We start from the raw sequence: 13,686 nt of genomic DNA, 5'->3' as shown, positions 1-13,686 counted from the left end.
TTCCAGACCAGGGCTCGAACCCATGTCCCCTGCATTGGCAGGCGGATTCTTAACCACTGTGCCACCAGGGAAGCCCTGATCTTTGCTCTATCCCCGAAATTTTGCCTTTTCCAGAGCATCAGATAAATGGAATCACACAGTACATAGCCATTTGGTTATGGCTTCCGTGAACTAGCAAAATCCATAGGTAATTTTGCCGACAGCAATGGTTCACTCTCTTTATTGTTGAGGAGTATGGTAGTGTCAGGATTCACAATGAGACTGTTTCTTCATTCACCAGTTGAAGGACAATTTGGTTGTTTCCATGTTGGGGCAATTATGAAAAAAGCCACTATAAATGCATATGGATTCTTCCTTTCTCTTGAGTAAATACCTAGGAGTGGGACTGCTGGGTGGTATGGAAACTGTGTGCAACTGCATAAGAAACTGACAAACTGTTTTCCAGAGTGGCTGTACTGAGTTTGCATTCCCACCAGCAGTGAATGAGGGTCCCAGTTTCTCTGCATCCTGATCAGTCCTTGATATTGTTTTGTTTTCATTTCAGCCATTCTAATAGGTATGTAGCCATAGCTCATTCTGGCTGAATTTGTATTTCCCTATCACTAACCACGTTGATGATATTTTCATATGGTTATTTGCCATCTGGTTCTTTGGTAAAATGCCTGTTCAATTCTTTTGTACCTTTTGAAAAACTGGATTATGTGTTTTCTCACTTTAAGCATTCTGGAGAGTCCTTTTCAGATATATATTTACAAATATTTTCTCCTTGGTTGTGGCTTGTCTTTTTGATATTCTTTGCAGTGACTTTCACAGTGCAAAAGTTTTTCCTTTTAGTAAAATCTGTTTTTTCTTTTCTGGAATGTGCTTTTGGTGTTATGTCTAAGAACTTCTTGCCTAACCCGAGATCATGAAGATTTTCATCCATTTCCTTCTAGAAGTTTTAGTTTTACATCAAGGTCTATGATCAACTTTAAGTTAATTTCTATATAAGGTGCATAGAGACATCTAATCATTCCAGCCGCATCTGTTGAAAAGGCTTACCTTTTACAATTATACTGGATGTAGCATAATGATAGTATAACATTGATTCCCTCCAAACTCAAGAAATTCGATGTCTTATATGAGAGCGGGGAGACCAAAGGGACACCAAAAAAGACTTGGAGACATTGGCTTTAGTTGTATTATTTTCAAATCTCCAGATTCTGTGCGATTCAACTTTCTGATAACTCTCACTGCCCTCATACTATCTTTCCATTTGAGATAGTTCAGATAGATTTCAGGTGTCTTAAAACCAAAGAGCCTGCCAAGAAGGACCCTTTACCTCCAACGTGTTTGTATCTGCTCATCTCTTCTTGCAGTGAATCCAAGGGGAAAGGACAGAGTTCTTCTATTCGAATGATGGCAAAGTCATGCTTCCTGGCCTCCAAAGACTCTCTTTGCTTCAGCAGGGCATAGAAATGTTTGCCACAGCAGAACACTAGACTCTTCACCCTGTTGGGTAGAAAAGGGACAATGGGGTGGGGGAGAAATATCTTAAAGTGAGAATTAGCGCAGAAGAAAGGAGGGGGGACCACGGAGATTTAAACGCTTCACCAGTGAAGCAATGGCGGGGGGGGGGGGGGGGGGGGTGGGCGCCATAGTGGGGTTTGGTCATGCTATGCTCTGGCAAAGCTTCTTTAGCAACATATGCCGCCAAAATTGACTCTTCTGTGCATATTCTAACTCTCACCCCACGGACTTAATTTAAAGGACTTATGTCGGGATAGAGGAGATTTGGGTCACTGGGTTCCCTTAACGTGAACTCGTTTTCCGACTCATTACAAATCTGCTGCAGAATATGAAGACAGAGCTCCACATCACATTACTTTTTTGGATCCACAGATGAATCACCAATGACCGGTCTGAATGTTGTTCCTGGTGCCATTTCTTGAAGAGTTGACACAGCTGCCTAAGGAGGGGGAGGGGGAGAAAAAAGCCACAAGTCTATCAACCAGTGAAAGGAGCTGAAGATACTTTTACTTAAGCAGGGCTCTTTCCCAAGAACTAGTATCAAAATTCTCCCCTGTGACTATGAGTAAACAAATGTACTAATAAACAAAATATCTTGCCCCAAAGTATCTGTTCTGTATACGTCAGAATAACATTATTTTTCTGAGGTTACATAAGATTGCCTTTTGTCTGGGTCCACGATAAATTTTAACAGTCAAAATTTCAGTGTGATGACTCTATTATCAATAAAAAAATACGCCTTAATTTTTTGGAATCAGAAACAACATTTTATAGAATTTATATTGTGAACCAGAATAGCTAAGTTAGGGCACTTACTTCTATATTCAGGATTTTGACTATAATTTATAAATCAAACAGTCAGAACAAGTAGGAACAACATATGAATATCTCCACGATGAAAAGAAATTTTATTACTGAGCCCAATGTAAATAAATACTTGTTGGGAATTACTTGGTGGTCCAGTGGTTAGGACTCAGTGCTTTCACTGCTGAGGGCCCAGGTTCAATCCCTGGTTGGGGAACTAAGATCCTATAAGCCGCATGGTGCAGCCAATAAATAAATAAACAAATAATAAATAAATAAATACTTGTTGCAAAGAACTTAAAAGTAGAAAACTGATGAAGCCAAGGTTCAGGATCTGATCCCTTTTGCTATCATCTAGTTAGTTTCCCTACACTCTAGTCCCAAATGGGCATATGACATTTAGACTAGGCCACTGAGGGCAGTCTTACTGATGCAGGGATATTGTGATATAACCTAAAAAATTAATATTAGCTATTCAGCTATGCTTATTAGTAAATAATGTGTGATACAGGCAACCTTTCTCCCCTCTGAACCAAAGCCCTTTGTCAGTCCTTACTTCCTATAGCAGGAGTCAAGAGGAGTTCAGAGTTCAGAGTTAGGTGGGAAACGGGGGTGGGATTTTGGTACCACTTGACAGACAAACTCCCTGTACCCCTGAGTCATGTTTGCCACATGGCAAGTCTGAGTGGGTTGTGGATAGAGAGGGTTGGCTATTTATATTCTGCTAGATCAATTCTACCAATAATCCAGCTTTCAGGAGGAAATCAGAATTCAATACTGGTCATGGTGACTTTCCATTAACAAAAGGACTTAAATGTTTAGTGAAAATATCTGACTACTTAATAAGAGTAGTTTTTCACTTGAAAGTCTATAAGATGGCTGTTGATATTTTTTAAGCTCCCCAAGGAAGGCTTCACTTATTTAATAAATTGTATATTAGACTTGAGGAGAGGGATGGAGCATTAGGGCCAGAAAATGAACTCATTTTCAGTTTCAAACAGCAAAAGAAATTCTCAACAAAATTTTGAATATTTCACTCAATATCTAGTAATATACATATATTATATTTAATATCATTGTAATCCTTTTAGTTATGACTGAGGGAGCAGGTGACAACGTTAGGGATACAATAAAAGTTGGGTTCAAGAATCCCAGATGTATATATTTCTTAGAAATTAATTACAGGGACTTCCCTGGTGGTCCAGTGGTTAAGACTCCACGCTCCCAATGCAGGAGGCCTGGGTTCGATCCCTGGTAAGGGAACCAGATCCTGCATGCTGCAATTAAGAGCCTGCATGCTGCAACTAAGACCCAGCGCAGTCAAATAAATAAATAATTTTTTTTTAAGAAATAAATTATAGTAACTTTACATTTTGACTTGGGCTCCTTTCACATTGCTATTTCAAAATATTGGTGTCAAGAGAGCCCCATCAGAAGGATGGTATAAAGGCTGCATTCATTTTTTTGAATGTCCTGTGACGCTCCTGAAGCCATCTCAAAATGCACAAGGTTGTTCACGGAGAGAATAAGTGGACCAAGCGAATGAACTTCCGCCACTGGTGACAGAACTAGAAGTGCATTTCCTTGTTATTGACCCCTGAGGCTAGGATGAGACAGGTGAGGTGTCTGGAGAGCCACATTTACGGTGGCGCTCACTCTGAGATCACTCAAGTGCCCTCGCCTACTGTGACAGCAAGGGTCACCTTACTCCCCTCCAAATGCTAGAAACTCCAAAAAAGGCAACCGGTGAAGGCAAATCACTGGCAGCTTCCCTCAACAGCCCTCGCCTCCAAATACACGCTCTCTAACCTTGCCAAGAAGCCCGAGATCGTCTCGAACAGTCAAGTCCTAAACGACTTAGTTCACCTCAGCAGTGGCATCCAAATAAATGCAAAGGTTATTCAAAAGTTAATCCTAATTCAGACTCTCATACAAAACTGAAAGAAATTATAGCAGATGGGATAAATATATGCTTAGCAGTATTTCTTATCTTGAACTCTGCCACTTGAAAACTAGCATATTTGTGTGATTTAAAAACCATATTGTGGGACTTCGCTGGTGGTTCAGTGGGTAAGACTCTGCGCGCCCAATGCAGGGGGCCTGAGTTCGATCCCTGGTCAGGGAAGTACATCCCGCATGCCTCAACTAAGAGCCTGCATGCAGCAACTAAAAGATGTCACATGCCGCAACTAAGACCTGGAGCAGCCAAAATAAATAAATAAGTAAAATATTTTAGAAAATAAGAAATAAAAAACATATTATGTGCTTAACACTTAGTTTCGGTAAACCAAGAGAAAATATACTCTTGTAAAGCCAGGTAGTGATACGCTATATTGCTACAATGTTTAAAATGGAGTCTGCCTGTGATAAATTATTTAACCGAAAAAGTCTAAATAAAAGTCAGTGAATAAAACCACTTGTTTTCATCAAAGTACTTTAAATCTCCAACTTGCAACTATCAACATAGCAGTGCTGAGACCATTTGGACTTTAAAACGTTTTCTAAAAAATTATTTCTGCTCAGACTGGGATGCCAGGGTTATAACATCTGCTATGCCTGTCCTTCATGACGATGAAACTGAGAGCGACTTAGATTTCTAGTCATTCTTGAAAGGTTAAAAAAAAGAGAGAGACAAAGTAGCATGGCCAAATAAAACTAAAGAGATGCTTCTGTCATTTACAACAATAATCAGATCCAGAAAAGAGAGGAAAATTCAAGGAAAAAAATGACAGGAAGAAAAAGACTGATAACCAGCTTTTTCTACTTACAGGGAGTCTGAGCAACGTCTTTGGAGAAGCAAGGATGAGGGGCTTCCTGAAGTTCCGGACCATCTGTCTTCGGAGCAGGTGAAAGTACTGGGCAGGCGTGGTGGGGTGAGCCACGCACATGTTCACGGTGTCCCCGTCCACACCCTCCTCCACGCTGTCACACATCTGGGAGGGAAGTGAGAGGAAGGAGCAGACAGTCGGGTCATCCCACTCCATCCTAAGGGCACAGGCTATGCTAAGGGGGACACAGGGCTCTCGGTGAGCAGGAGAAGAGATGTGTCTCTTCCTTACAGAAAAAGACTGGAAGGCAGATTTACAACCTATGAAGAATTCACCAGAGGAGAAGCCATCAGGCTTCTGAGTCTGTGTTTTTTAACGTGGTTTTTCCAAACACAGCTGACTGCAGGAAGCATCTGGAGGTGAGGAATTCCCTGGCAGTCCAGTGGTTAGGACTCTGTGCTTTCACTGCCAATGCCTGGGTCAATCCTTGGTCAGGGAACTGAGACCCCACAAGCTGTGTGGTGTGGCCAAAAAAAATTAAAATTAAAAACTAAAAACAAAGAAGCATCTGGAGGGGACTTTTTGAAAAATACAGATGCTGATGACTGTGGGGTGAAGACATTGGAAGGATGCATTATCCAAATCTTACCCTTCTGATGAAATAAATGCAAGTATAGTTTCCTTTAGAGACAAGAACAAGAGCAGCTAGGGACTTCCCTGGTGGTCCAGTGCTTAAGACTCCACACTTCCAACGCAGGGGGCGGGGGTTTGATCCCTGGTCCGGGAACTAATATCCCACATGCCATGTGGCGTTGCCAAGGAAAAAACAAAACAACAAAACAAAAAAAACCCAAGAGCAGCTAACAAGGTTGAAAAGTTGAGGACAAGGAATCTCAGAAGATCCTGCTGGGACAGAAAGTTGAGGTATGGCTCCTAGCCCGACCAAGAAGCAGTGCAGAGGGAAGAAAGTGAGTTGACAAAATCCTGAGATTTTTACTGGGCTCCTCCAATTTGAGGAGGGCGTGAGTGGCAACCCTGAGGAAATAAAGGCAAGATCTAGGGTTGAAGCCCCTGCAGAATTCAGTGGAGGCAGATGGGACTGCCAGGCTTGCTGCTTCCAGGGCCAGGACGTGCCAAGGAAAGAGCAGCCCACAGAAGTGACACAGATCCCTGACTGGGGAGCGGACCCTTGTACGTGCTTAGCTATTGAATCACAGAAGGGACACCAGGAATGAGCGAGAAAAGCCCTCCGTCTGGCAGAGCTGTCTCCTCCCACGCTGTGTCCTCAGGCTCGACATAATGGAGACTATTCTCAACTGCTGTTCTTAGAAGGTAAATCTGTACCAAAGGAAAATTAAGCGGAATTCACCCACACCCTTCAGGAAACTATAAGGTCCTTGAAGAAGTGCCCTAAATAATCAGAGAGAAGATGAAATAAAATGATATAGCAACAATGTAAATATTATACAGCCAAAATAACTTTGTATAAGTGGAGGGGGAAAAGAAAGAAAGGAACACAGCAGGCAAAAGGCAGCCAGTTTTAACAAAAGACCTAAGTAATGGCGAGGATGTAGAGGAAAGGGAGCCTCTGTGCACTGTTGGTAGGGAAGTAAATTGGTGCAGTCACTACAGAAAACAGTATGGAGGTTCCTCAAAAAATTAACAACGGAATTATTGTATGCTCCAGAAATCCCATTTCTGGGTATTTATCCGAAAAAACTAAAAATCAGGACCTCAAAGAAATATTAGCACTTCCATGTTCACTGCAACACTACTCATAATAGCTAAAATGTGGACACAACCTAAATGTTCATCCACAGATAAATGGATAAAGGAAATGTGGTATGTGGTATATAGGTATATTTAATATCTATATATGTAACATTACTCAGCCTATTAAAAGGAGGAAATCCTGCAATTTGCAATAACACAGATGAGCTTTGAGGACATTATGATAAGTGAAATACAGATATTGCACAATTTCAGTTATATAAACAACTTAAAATAGTCAAACTCATAGAAGCAGAAAGCCAGCGGCAGGGAAGGGGAAACAGGGAGCTGCTAGGCAAGGGGTATAAAGTTTCAGTTACGCAAGATGAATTAAGTGCTCGAGATCTGCTGTACAACCTAAAAGTTACAGTCAACAGTACTGTAATAATGCACACTTAAAAATCTGTTAAGAGGGTAGGTCTCAGGTTAAGGGTTTTTAACCACAATTTTAATTAATTAATTAATTTATTTATTTATTTATTATTTTATTGGCTGTGTTGGGTCTTTTTTTGCTGTGCGCAGGCTTTCTTCTTAGTTGCGGTGAGTGGGGGCTACTCTTCATTGCGGTGTACGGGCTCCTCATTGCCGTGGCTTCTCTTGTGAAGCACGGCTCTAGGCACGTGGGCCTCAGTAGTTGCAGCACATGGGCTCAATAGTTGTGGCTCACAGGCTCTAAAGCGCAGGCTAAATAGTTGCGGCGCATGGGCTTAGTTGCTCCGCGGCATGTGGGATCCTCCTGGAGCAGGGCTCGAACCCATGTCCCCTGCACTGGCAGGTGGATTCTCAACCACTGCGCCACCTAGGAAGCCCACAATTAAAAAAAAAAAAAAAAACAATGTTTTAAAGGGAAGACAGTCTTAAAGATAACACAATAGAATTAGATAAGAAAGGTGAGTGCAATGCCAAGAAAACCAAGTGAGAACCAAAACCTACCATCACAAATCTAACAAATAAATAAGAAACATCGAGAAACAGAAGAGGGACTTCCTTGGTGGCATCGTGGATGAGACTCTGCACTCCCAATGCAGGGGGCCCGGGTTTGATCCCTGGTCAGGGAACTAGATCCCACATGCATGCAGCAACTAAGAGTTCAAACGCAACAACTAAGGAGTCCATGTGCTGCAACTAAGGAGCCAATGAGCTGCAACTAAAGAGCCCACTTGCCACAGCTAAGACCCGGCACAACCAAATTAATAAATAAAGAAATATTTAAAAAAAGAAAACAGAAAAAAAAAAAAGAAACAACAGACAGGACAAAAAAGAGGTGGCATGAACAAAGAGCTTGAGGTAATCACAATGAAAGAATATGAAGTAAGCAAGCACTTATATAAACAGCAAATGCTCTTCACTTTACATATTGATGTATTAATTCTTTTGCAGGGCAAAAAATAAAATTAATAGTGTAAACAAAGAGCTTGAGGTAATCCCATGCAAGCACAGGAAATGATAATAATAAAAATAATAACAGCAAACATACAAATGTCAATTACTGTTCTAAACATTTACCTATATTAACTCTCTATGCCTCACAGTAATCCTATGAAATAGGATTGAGAAAATTATTACATGCATTTGGTAATTTTAATGCATATGTAGATGATCCTTTCAAAACCCTGGCATCTTGGTCCCTTGAACTCCTGTCCTCAAATCACTCTGTCCTCCATCCTGCTTCAACAACCCATTCCCATGGTGACATCCTGGTTTCAGTAACAGGGATCTCTCCATAACCTCTGCTTTACCCATTCCACTCTGACCACCACTTCCTACCTTTCTAGCTCAATTCCCCTTAACACTTGGACTCCATCAATCCTTCAACTCATCAATACCACCAACTTATTGATCCTATCACCTTTTCACTGGCCTTCACCCTCCTCCTCCTCCTTACTTAAGCTAAATTCCATAGTCAATCATTATAATCCTGCTTTTGTATATACCCTTAACTCCTTTGACCCTTTCTCACAGCGAACCACAACCAGAGTTAATCTCAGCTTTCCATCTGTCCCATTTCTGCACCTATGCAGGGAACGAAGCCAGAGAAAATACACAATCACACTGATGGATTTCACTTTAAAATCTTGACCAAGAATCTTAAGTGGGCCCTCAATGCTCTTAGACTATTATCTTCTATTTCCCTAATTCACTCATTCTCCTCCTCTTCCAGATGACTATTTCACAGCTTTAAGCCAAGATCTGCTCCTCCACCATCACTCTCAGCTAACAACCTGAGAGTATTTCCTCAGACCTTCACCACAACATCTACCACGTTCCATCATCTGCACTGTATTCTCTGCCTTCTGGTTACTACCACAGATGAACCTGTCATGCGACTGTCTAGAGCTGGTCCAATCCCTGGTGCAGTGACCATCCTGCTCACTCAAGGCAATCACTCTGGTCTTCCACCCTCTCTCCTACATCAACATTTTCTTCTCTACTGGATCATTCTTATCAGCACTCAAACATGCTGTGATTTCTCCTATCTTCAAAACAAAATCAAACATTAACATACACCCCCTACTATATATAAAATAGGTAACCAACAAGCACCTACTGTAGAGCACAGGGAACTACACTCGATAATCTGTAATAAGCTAAATGGGAAAAGAATCTGAAAAAGAATAGATATGTGTGTGTGTGTGTATAATGTATCACTGAATCACTGTGCTATACACCTGAAATTAACACGACATTGTAAATCAACTATACTTCAATTAAAAAAAATTTTTAAAGAAAATAAAAAAGGCAAAAAGAACCTTTCTTGACGCAAATTTTCCAGCTGCTGCCCCGCTTCCTTGTTCTATTTGCAACAAAATTTTCGGGGACTTCCCTGGTGGCGCCGTATTTAAGAATCCACCTGCCAATGCAGGGGACATGGGTTCGATCTCTGACCCGGGAAGATCCCACATGCCGTGGGGCAACTAAGGCCGTGCGTCACAACTACTGAGCCCGTGTGCTCCAACTGCTGAAGGCCACACACCTCGCCCGTGCTCCAGAACAAGAGAAGCCCCCGCAATGAGAAGCCCACAAGCTGCAATGAAGAGAAGCCCCTGCTTGCCACAACTAGAGAATGCCAGTACACAGCAACAAAGACCCACGCAGCCGAAAAATAAATAAATTAGAAAAAAAAATTTTCAAAAGAGTTAAACTTTCCTCCTTCCATATACTTCTAACACCACTCCATTTAAACAAACTGCAGTTACCAACCACCAATTCTCAGTCCTATCTTGACTGGCCTTGATACGGCCTCCTTCTTGATACGTGTTCTGCTTTCTAGGACTTTCCTCCAACCTCACTGGTCACTTCTTGCCAGCCTCCTGTGTTCTCTTTCCCTGCAGCCTCTAACTGCTGGACTATCCCAGGGCTTAGTTTTGGGGCAACATCTCTTTGCTAACTGTACTCATTCCTTCGATGATTTCATCCAGTCTCATGACTTTAAATATCATCTATAAACTGATGACTCCCAAATTGTATCTTTTGCATGCTCGTTTCCGATTTCTTTGAAAAAGTGTAGTTCTGTATTTCACATCTAGTTCTTTAATTTACCTCCAGTTTATTTCTGTAATCTGATTTTAATGAAATGATTTATCTGTCATTATCTACCAACCAACCATAGTTATACAATTTATCTATCTACTGTTCTATCTACCTATCTACTAATCTATCATCTTTCTATATATTTTAGCTGCATGTATGCTGAGCTAATTAGTGATATGCATGTACTTAGGGTGATGTGTACTAATGTCTCCATTTACTTTCAAATGCATCCAAAAATTATATGGATTTATGGCGAGAGAGATGGCAAATGAACAGATATAGGACAAAACAAATATAATAAAATATTAATGGCAGAATGTAGCAAGTGGGCACATGAATATTCTCTGTAAAATTTTTTCAACTTTTCTGTATCTTTGAAATTTTTCATAATAAAATATTAGGAAGTAATATGCATAAAGAGGCACTGGTCATGATTCTTACCAAAGGATAACAATGGGAATTTCTGGGTTGTTATTCAAGACTTTTCAGTGGTCACAAAAAAAATACTACCACTACTTTGATCTAGGGTTGGTCCCTGTATCTGTTTGTAAAAAGCTCCATAGATGATTCCGATTTTCAGCTTGGCTCAGAAACCACTGATCTTTGCCACATAAGAAGCACTTTGATTGCCATAAATCTGTGATACTAACATGCTCGAAGCATCATGTTTCCAAGGACTATTGATCGATGTTGCATTAAATCTGTTTCATTCATTCACTCTGATGTCTTATAGTCCAAGGTTCACATTAGGTATTTGCAGGAGGCAGTTCTATTTCAAAGCACCTAGGAAGCAGGGAGACATTTCTTGGAATTCAGAAGGCAGTGGACATACCTGCAAGAAACGCTCTATTCGACAAGATGAGTGCTCCGGTCCAGCCCCATCGTACCCGTGGGGAAGGAGGGCCACGATGCCGCTCTGGAGGAGCCACTTGGCCTCGCCTGTAAAGCAGCAGCAGTGGGCATGAGAACGGCGCAGGTGCAGACAGCCTGGGGCGACTGGGCGGTGAGACACGTGTTGGTTTGCTGCTGGACCCCCAAAACCGTTTTCATTGCATTGTTCACTACAGCCATGCACATTCCCCAAGAGACTCAGCCCTCCTGCTGACGGAGGACTTTCATGCTCTTCCCGGCAGCTTATTTAACTGTCTGATAGCTGCCATGCCCCAGTGGATGACAGAACAGCCCCCCAACTCTCAGGGCGGGGGGAACGCTGTGGTTACAGGAGTCTCATAAGCAGCTATGGCCCCTTTTCGGTCATTTGTCCCCATGAGGCTAGTGCCACGCATCCACTGCACACCCACGGGCCAACACCAACCTCCAGAGATGAATGTGTCAAAGATGATCTGGGCACCGTTGAAGAAATCACCAAACTGAGCCTCCCAGAGGGGCAGCAGGTTAGGGCTTTCGATGCTCATCCCATACTCAAATCCCAGGACAGCCTCTTCTGACAGCGGGCTGTTGCTGACCTAGTGCAAAGGAGGAGAATAGAAACACCGTCGTGCAGGGAGGATGAGCTATGAGTCAGTGAAGGTAAAGCATCACATTGGTACCAACCTCTCAAAAGGGAGGAGGGCTGTGCGGGCAGCTGTGCTTTCATTCATCCCCGCTTCCCCTTGAGAGAGGACATCTGCTCTCCATGAGTGATGTGTGTGGGAAAAGTTAGGGCAAAGAGAGGAGGACATACAAAAGGCTGGAATATGGGCATTAAAGGTTCTCTTGAAGGCGAAGCAAAGTTAACTTCTCAGATGACCCGCCTTTGTAAGTGAGAGTAAGAGGGTGTCATACAAGCTTTTTAAAAAATGTCACAAAACAAAGGGGGAGGAAGGCCAGAATCCATTACTCTAATATTCTGTTTGCATGATAAAGCAAAAGAATCATCAGCATATGCTAAGATTTAAAAAGCAGAACATAAAATTACATCTCTGAGGAGGCTAAAGAGATGTGACGATTAAAGGTAGCATGACTCCGAACTGGGTTTGTGGACTAGACGTCGTAATGTGTCAGTGTTAACCTCCTGACTTGGATGGCTGCACTAGGGGTGCCCTAGGAGAATGACCTAGTTGGTAGGGAATACATTTAGAGTGTCAGGTTGGCAACCTGATGTTTCCATCTGGACGTCTCAAATGTCTCAGAATGAGAAAAAGCTTCTTTTGCATTATACATCCAACTTTTTTGTAAGTTTGTGTTTGTTTCAACATTTTTCTAAAACATTTTTTTAAGTTACCTTTTTTTGTTTTTTTTTGGTAGTGCCGCGCAGCGTGTGGGATCTTCCCCAACCAGGGATCGAACCCACGCCCCCTGCAGTGGAAGCGTGGTGTCCTAACCACTGCACTGCCAGGGAAGTCCTTAAGTTACATACTTACAGAATAGTACTTGGCAATAAAAAGGGATGAAATACTGACACATGCTACAACGTGGATGGACCTTGAAAACATGATGCTAAATGGAAGAAGCCCGTCGCAAAAAGCCACATATTTATGAGTCTATTCATACAAAAAGGCCAAAATAGATAAAATAATAGAAACAGAAAGTAGATTAGTGGTTTTCAGGGGCTGAGGGGAGGAAGGAATGGGGTGTGACTGCTAACAGGTATGCGTTTCTTTTAGGGGTGGTGAAAATGTTCTAAAATTAGACAGTGGTGATGGTTGCGTAACTGAATACACTAACACCCACTTAATTGTACACATTGAAATGTTGAATTCTATGAGTTTTCTCTGAATAAAGCTTTTAACTAAAATAAAACTCTGGGAAAAAAACTGATTACAACCATAAAAATACCTGATTTATATGGATAAGCACTCAATGACAACAATGGAAAATGAAAACAGATGATGTATTAAAATGGCGGGATTATGCACAGTTTACCTTTCCTGATTTCTATTTTTTAAATTAATTAATTAATTAATTAATTGGCTGCGTTGGGTCTTCGTTGCTGCGTGAGAGCTTTCTCTAGTTGCAGCGAGTGGGAGCTACTCTTTGTTGTGGTGCGAGGGCTTCTCATTGTGGTGGCTTCTCTTGTTGCAGAGCATGGGCTCTAGGTACGTGGGCTTCAGCAGTTGTGGCATATGGGCTCAACAGCTGTGGCCCCCAGGCTCTAGTGCTCAGGCTCATTAATTGTGGTGCATGGGCTTAGTTGCTCCCTGGCATGTGGGATCTTCCTGGATAAGGGATCAAACCTGTGTCCCCTGCACTGGCAGGCAGATTTTTAACCACTGCGCCACCAGGGAAGCCCCTGATTTCTATTTGATTTCAATTATAATCTTTATAAGACATTAATTTGAAAAGAGACACTGTATTTCTCAGA

General features: G+C 41.9%; 1 protein-coding gene across 3 annotated transcripts in view; it reads right to left on the bottom strand.

Moving 5' to 3' along the window:
• The window catches only part of DHTKD1 (dehydrogenase E1 and transketolase domain containing 1), a 48,649-nt gene that overhangs the window by 3,468 nt on the left and 31,495 nt on the right, over nt 1-13,686 (bottom strand). For all 3 annotated transcript variants that reach the window (XM_057733198.1, XM_057733199.1, XM_057733200.1), the window contains exons 11-15: nt 11,698-11,848; nt 11,215-11,321; nt 5,082-5,246; nt 1,866-1,948; nt 1,322-1,491 (exon numbers count right to left, since the gene is read on the bottom strand). In XM_057733198.1, coding sequence (XP_057589181.1) covers nt 1,322-1,491; nt 1,866-1,948; nt 5,082-5,246; nt 11,215-11,321; nt 11,698-11,848 — 676 coding nt within the window. The remainder of the gene's footprint in view (nt 1-1,321; nt 1,492-1,865; nt 1,949-5,081; nt 5,247-11,214; nt 11,322-11,697; nt 11,849-13,686) is intronic.

Source organism: Hippopotamus amphibius, chromosome 4 (genome assembly GCF_030028045.1).
Source record: "Hippopotamus amphibius kiboko isolate mHipAmp2 chromosome 4, mHipAmp2.hap2, whole genome shotgun sequence".
In the NCBI taxonomy this organism is placed as follows: domain Eukaryota; kingdom Metazoa; phylum Chordata; class Mammalia; order Artiodactyla; family Hippopotamidae; genus Hippopotamus; species Hippopotamus amphibius.
The sequence above is the reverse complement of the archived record's forward strand: the minus strand, read 5'-3'. Positions and strand labels throughout refer to the sequence as shown.